Below are 6963 nucleotides of genomic sequence, written 5' to 3' on the forward strand. Positions count from 1 at the left end.
TCCTGAAGATTTCAACTTCAACATCAATCAATCACATCTGAACCAGCTAATCACGGTTTTCATAGTTACTTGACTATAGCAGGCAGGTCTGTTGGAGATTTAAAGAGAAACATGAAATAGCACTCTATATATATACCTCCCACAACCAGTCATTAGAAAACAATTTTCTAGTCCCAAACACCTTTATGTTCTTTTTCATAGGTCTTCTACTTCATTTCATTCCCAAGAACAAGTTTAAACATGGTAAAATCAAAAGGTTATTGTCCATAAACAATGTCCATGAAATAAATCTACTCAAAAAAAATCATTCTGGAATACAAAATAATAAAAAGTTTTGATTGATACAATCTTAACTAAGAGATTTCCACTTGTTTTTTGAAAAACAGTCTAATAACTTGCTGTCGTACTTTTTTAAAATTTCCACCATAAATAATTTGATTTAAAATTGGTGGCATGAGTAAGAATTCCAGGGCCATAAAATTACGCACACCTTGTGGCAAATTCTTTGAGCCATAACGACTGTACAGTACATAAAATAACAATGCAGTAGTCACATTGATCAGGGAGAGCAAATGTGGTACACATGTTTGTATGATTTTTTTTCTGCCCTCTATTGACTTACTGCACATTTTAATCAAGAAAATGTATGAGCAAAATATAAATACTGCGTGTCCAAAGTAAGTATAACAATGTACCCAAATAAATTATTTAATGTTGTAGAAAAACATGAAAGTTTTGCAACTGCCCAAATCACACAGTATAACTTTTCAATAGTAGAGCCACATAAAGTGAGTCTAGCAAATAATATAATTGTAACAGACGTGCACAACACTGGAGTCAGCCAGCAGAAAAGGATACACTGAAGAACTCTCTGACTAGTCATTATTGAATGATACCCCAGCGGTCTGCATATTGCCACATACCTGTCATATGCCATAACTGTGAATGTTGAAAAGTCAAATAAAGCAGATGAATAAATGACAAAGATCTGACTCATACATCCAACATAAGAAATCACATGATTATATGATAACAAATCATACATGAATTTAGGGTAGAATCCAGCGGTGCCAAAAAGTCAATTTACACATAAATTACAGATAAACAGATACATTGGCTCGTGAAATTTCTTATATGAGATTATAGTGAAAATAACTGTTACATTACAAAAGACCATCAAGGGATAAAACAGTGCAGTTAAAGAAAAAAAGACATATCTGTTTTCCATTGTTTCATTGAGAACATAGAGTGTAAATACTACACAGCAAAAGAATCTGAGTGAAATTAACTCTGCTGGGAGTACATGTGAGACCACACTCAAGAGTGTGAAAGTGTTAAAATAAGAGTGTTAAATTAACACTGAAGCGGAGTTAAAGTTAAATAGATAATTAAGTGATTAATTGAGTGATGATTGACCATTATTGACGAGACCTGATGTTAACGTGCAGAATCAACAAAGACGAAAATCACTATTTTAACTGTGTCACCATTATAGTGGTCAGTGTTTGCTTTAGTTGGGCTCTTGACCCCTAAAATGTTAAAGTCAGATTTTAATTGTCAGTTATATCTATGTTATAAAACTGATGGACAGACAAAGACTATTGTTATTCCTGATTTACTGAGTTAAAGTTACATAGTTGATTATTGCAGCCCTGTGATTCTTCAACAACGTATTTCCAGCATTTTAAATACAATCTGAGGAATTTCTTAAAAGTTGTTTGCTCAAAAATCTTTCAAAATAGTCTTTTAGTTAGACATGCAAACATCAAGAATCAACCTGTGAATCTCAACAATGGTGAAAATCCAAAAAGCATGTTGCAGTGCATTCTGGGTGCCACCTATCAAAATTCATCCATGTCTCCCATGATGCATTGCGGCAATAACTAAATTTTTAGCTGAATTGTTTCAGTAATTTCCTTTATTCTTACTATTCTATTTTTGTTTTTTTTTATGTTACTTTTAGTAGTTTGTTTTCTAATGTTTAGAGTTGTTCTGCTTTTCTGAATATGCTGTTTGTCACCGTTGTTGAGATTCCTACACTAATCTTTGATGTATGTGTGTGCCTAAAACAAGCTTTTTTTTATTTAATTATCAGAACAACTTTCAAGAAATCCTTTTAATTAACTGGTACTGTACAATCACAGGCTTGTTATAATCAATGAGGTCAATCAAATCTGTTTAGGCTTTAGTTGAGTTTTGTGATCCAGGTCAAATGCCCACATTTTGATTTTTTTCTTGTCTGTTTGTGACAATTCAGTTGTAACAGCCAAACCAAATCTTACTTTAAAATTGTAAGGCTCAAGAGCCCAACTAAACCAAACACTGACTACTATACTGGTAACATAAACATAGTGATTTTCCTTGACTTTTGTTCTTAAAATGTTGTTTCATTGCTGTATTTGTATCTTTATGGTACATCTGTTACTGCAATGTTAATTTTGATAATCAAGTGATTATGGCGGTTTCTGTTAGGCATGATCTACTAGAATGGCTTAAAGTGTTACTATAGTAGTCAAATATCAGTTGGGTGTTGCCATATTTGAGTGAATTACACTTTTCTTTTCTTTTTCTTACATTTTATTATAATGAACCGTAATGTGATAATCTGAACATATTGATTTAACAACAGTTTGAGTTTTAAATGTTTTGGCCAGCAGTGTCTGCAACACTCAAAGAGAGAAATCAACAATCAGCATATGAATCTCAACAATGGTGATAATCAAAAGGTTTATGATGCAAAGCATGCTGGGTACCAGCACAGGATAAAACTCATCCATGACTCCCAGCATGCATTGCGGCATGAATAAATTATGATGCTGAATTGTTCACTTATTTTCTTGAATTCTTATGTACTTATAATTGTGCTTTGTGTATTCCTCCGCATCCATTTGCAAAACTCTCTGAAATACAGCAAAAGATCACATTGTGTGGATCAGTATACTGTAGGTCTGCTATGCAGTAAAATTACATGTAGAGTAAAAAGGTTATGTGTGCAGTACACAATACTATAGTCAGTGAACAAAACGGACCACCACATATTCACACTGCAGGACTTTCACCCTGTCTGAATTTCTTTCAAATGGCACTTTATACAGTTGTTTCATCAGAACTTGATTTTTTTTAAGGATACAGGCTATTGTTGACAGAGACCTGTTGGACATTATTGAAAATTAGGTGATCATTGACAATATGGGCTTGAATTTCTCAAAGTCTGATTGCATTATTGGCCAAAACGAGGTTTATGATCTCTATTTCTTGCTACTGTGTGAATATGGCGCCCCTCCCTCCTATGTTGGCCAAACAAAATACACAGCTTACTGTAAAATAATACATACAGGAATATATACAGTACCAAAATATAGAGTACATGCAGTAAGCAATGGATTTTCTGTTGAAGAGAAGTTTCTCACCTGTGCTCTTGACGAAATGTCCGAACTATTGATGCCACCGTGTACCTGCTTAGGTTAGGCTGTACTCTCAATCCAGCCTCCCTCAGTGTAAGTCCGTGGTCTATTACATTGTCCACAATTGTAGCACGAATTTCGTTACACAGATTTGGTTGTCTTCTATTTCGTGCATGTCCTACCCCTCCTCCAGGTCTTCCTCTTCCTCTTCCTCTCTCTCTTCCTCCACCTTCATTAAGCAAACACTGATAACTATAATGGTGACATACAAATTATGATTTTCTTGGTTGGTGATTCTGTTTGTTAACATCAGGTGTCTTCAATAATGGTCAATCATAACTCAATTAACTTCTTAATTATTTCATTAACTTCAACTCTGCTTCAGTGTTACTTTTAACACTGCTTCAGTGTTTATATGTGTCCACGCTAAGAGTGTTAAATTAACACTGGGGATTTTGCTGTGTACTACTACTACTAATAATAAAATAAAAATGAAATAAAATAATAATAAAAACATTCTGAACACCCTTGGGTTGTTAAGGCTTTGCAGTACAGACATTTTATTAAGGTTAAGGCCCTCTACTTCACTTCATACATAAGAAAACGCACAAGCATTATTATATTTGTATGTCATACCTAAAAAAGGCAAAAGCATTATTATTATATTTGTATATTCTCAGCAAGAAAAGAATGAAACCTTCGAATCATTTAAAACAGATTCTTCCTTTAGTCTTTTTTTAGTACACAAACATGGTGATATTCATATAGATATTCTGACTTGTTTCTTGAAATACAGTCTAATAACTTGTTGCCGTACTGTTGTCAGATTAAGACCATAAATAAGAGGATTTAAAATTGGTGGTATGAGTAAGAATTCCAGGGCCATGAAATTACGCATACTTTGATGCACATTTCTTGAACCATAACGACTGTATAGCACATCAAACAAAAATGCTGCTGTCACATTAATTAATGCAAGCAGATGTGGTACACATGTTTGTAAGAATTTGTGTCTGCCTTCTATTGATTTCCTGCAATTTTTGATTAAGTAAATGTATGAGCAAAATATCAATATTGCATGTCCAAAGTATGTAAGAATCACAAAGTACCCAAACACATTATTTACTGTTGTAGAAAAGCAAGAGAGTTTTGCAACTGACCAAATCTCACAGTATAACTTTTCAATACTAAAGCCACATAAGGTAAGTCTAGATATTAACATAATTAGAAGAGACATGCAGAAAAATGGAGTCAACCAGCAGAAAATGATACATTTAAAGATTTTCTGATTCGTCATTTTTAAATGATACTCCAGTGGTCTACATATTGCCACATACCTGTCATATGCCATTACTGTTAATGTTGAAAAGTCACACAGAATAGAAGAATAAATGACAAATATCTGAATCATACATCCAAGATAGGAAATCACATGTTCATGGGCTAACAAATCATATATGAATTTAGGGTAGAATCCAGAAGTGCCAAAAAGTCCGTTTACACACAGATTACATATAAACAGATACATTGGCTCATGAAGCTTCTTATGTAAAAGTATAGTAAAAATTACAGTTACATTACAAAAGATTATCATAGGATAATAAAGTGCAGTGAAGGATAGCAAAACATATCTGTTCTCCATTGTTTCATTCAAACCAGAGAGTGTAAATACTAAGACACTGGACTCATTCTTCAGCAGTGACTGCATCTTGAATGATAAATAGTTTTTGATATACAGGATTTTGTTATTGGAAAGGTATTCTAAACCAATCATGTATAAAACTTGTATTAACATGAATTATAACAGTAGGAAGTCTGTAAATGATAGAACACCAACAATGCAAACATCAGATCTTCTAACATACATTTCTTCTGTTACAGGACATTTGAAATCTTGTCAACCATGTTCTCTATTTGTGTTTTTCCTGCAGTGCTTGCAAAGGTACAGTTTGGTTTGCTATATATGGACATTAGTCTCATGCTAATTGCCTTAATAATACACATTGTAAGCAATGTTAACAAGCTCTCTAAAGACAACTTTCTATTAAGTTAACCCCTTACTAGTAACCCCCCTTTTTTGGCATGGAGACCGAAATTACATACCCAAAATAAAAAGGTTTCTGCTCATGATTCTTTCTGACTAGATACATAATCAACCTTTGTTCACAAAGCTGACACTTTAAAGTTTACTGTTCAGGAATCAGAATCACTCAGACTGTTATGATAATAGAGATATATAAGCTCAAACATAAAAATAAAAATATAAAAAACATATGTTTTAAATGTATTTAAAAAAATGTTGATGTAGGAAATGAGTTTGAAAACACAGTGTAGCTAAGGCCACAAGTCTTCCAAAACTTTCAAAATTTCATAATCAAATCTGTAAAACTGTGAATTTTATGAAATATTTTCTAAGGCCATGTCATGTGTGTTTTTAGAGAAGGTTAATCAGATTGATTTATGGCACTTGTCATCTCTATAAGATCTCACATTTAAACATTCCTGTGCTCTTTGTGTATGTTTCACTGTTGAAAGCTGCCCGATTCATTATTCTATTGTTCTCACCAAACGAGTCTTTCACACCTCCGCCAGGTATGACACATTATCCGCATTATTCTTTTATCATTATTCTTTTGTTTTTATTCCACCTTTATTAGCCTTGATTGTGGTTTTTCAGGCTTTACAAAGCAACAAAGCAGTGATCTCACTTCAGTCTCTCTTTGCATTTAGCCCTTATTTATCAAAAGTCTTACTATAAAAATACAACAAAACATTTCCTTACGACCTTACGTGAATTATTGAGACAAAAATGCATTATGAAGAAGAAAAGCACCTGCTATTAGTAGCATTGGTGCTAACATTAGCATCAAGCTACATCTGACAATTTATGAAATTATTAGTACACTTTTACTCAAAACTCACTTTAAACCCCGATTGAGTGTTTATAATAACTTCCTTTAGCGATCAGGGGTGGAATTTGGTCGTTTACTGTTGTAAAAATATGTTATTTGTAGCCTTTTTCATCGCTGCACAAGTTACCATTTCCGATGTACATTTTCGATTTTTTTTATAAAAACGCCCCAGATCTCAAGAAATTCTCATACCAAGCTTTACTATCGTAATCGCGGGTTTATTATTCGGATATTTTGTGTGTACAGAGGTGTTTCAGTGTTGTTTTGGCCAGATAACTACCAGGAAGTGTGCAGGAAGCATGTGACACGATGGGGCGGTGTCCAGATATGACACTCTCAGATTGACATTGGGAAGGCCCAATCGGAGTCTGAGTCACACACAGCAGGAGCTGACAACATAGCAAACACATACACAGATCGCTGGGAGAGGCTGTTTATCATCTGATCGCGTAAATCCGTGGAAAATGAATAGAAATGAAGATTCTGTCTGAAGAAATATGAAGTAAACATCAGTAAATATATCCATATATCTCCACAGATATGCATCTTTGGTCTAAAAATCCTTATTGACGCTTTTCTGTGAGTCTATGTGAACACAAATAAACCGCTGCTGACGTGACTGAATATGAGTGAGTGGTGAATTTCTA

The 6963-nt window shown here is 33.8% G+C and overlaps 1 protein-coding gene and 1 pseudogene across 1 annotated transcript; both read right to left on the reverse strand.

Annotated features, from left to right (window-relative positions):
* Window positions 1-353: 353 nt before the first annotated feature.
* Window positions 354-1228, reverse strand: LOC113115482 (olfactory receptor 1D2-like; annotated as a pseudogene).
* Window positions 1229-4164: 2936 nt separating this feature from the next.
* LOC113115483 (olfactory receptor 52D1-like) lies at window positions 4165-5112 on the reverse strand. The gene has a single exon (XM_026283076.1). The coding sequence runs from the start codon at window positions 5110-5112 to the stop codon at window positions 4165-4167; it is 948 nt and encodes a 315-aa protein (XP_026138861.1).
* Window positions 5113-6963: the final 1851 nt, after the last annotated feature.

The sequence above is a fragment of the Carassius auratus genome, chromosome 15 (assembly GCF_003368295.1).
Source record: "Carassius auratus strain Wakin chromosome 15, ASM336829v1, whole genome shotgun sequence".
NCBI classification, from domain to species: domain Eukaryota; kingdom Metazoa; phylum Chordata; class Actinopteri; order Cypriniformes; family Cyprinidae; genus Carassius; species Carassius auratus.

Bases quoted from the DNA above. Each gene is read 5' to 3' on its own strand.
- LOC113115483 (XM_026283076.1), bottom strand. From the start codon at position 5,112: ATGCAGTCACTGCTGAAGAATGAGTCCAGTGTCTTAGTATTTACACTC.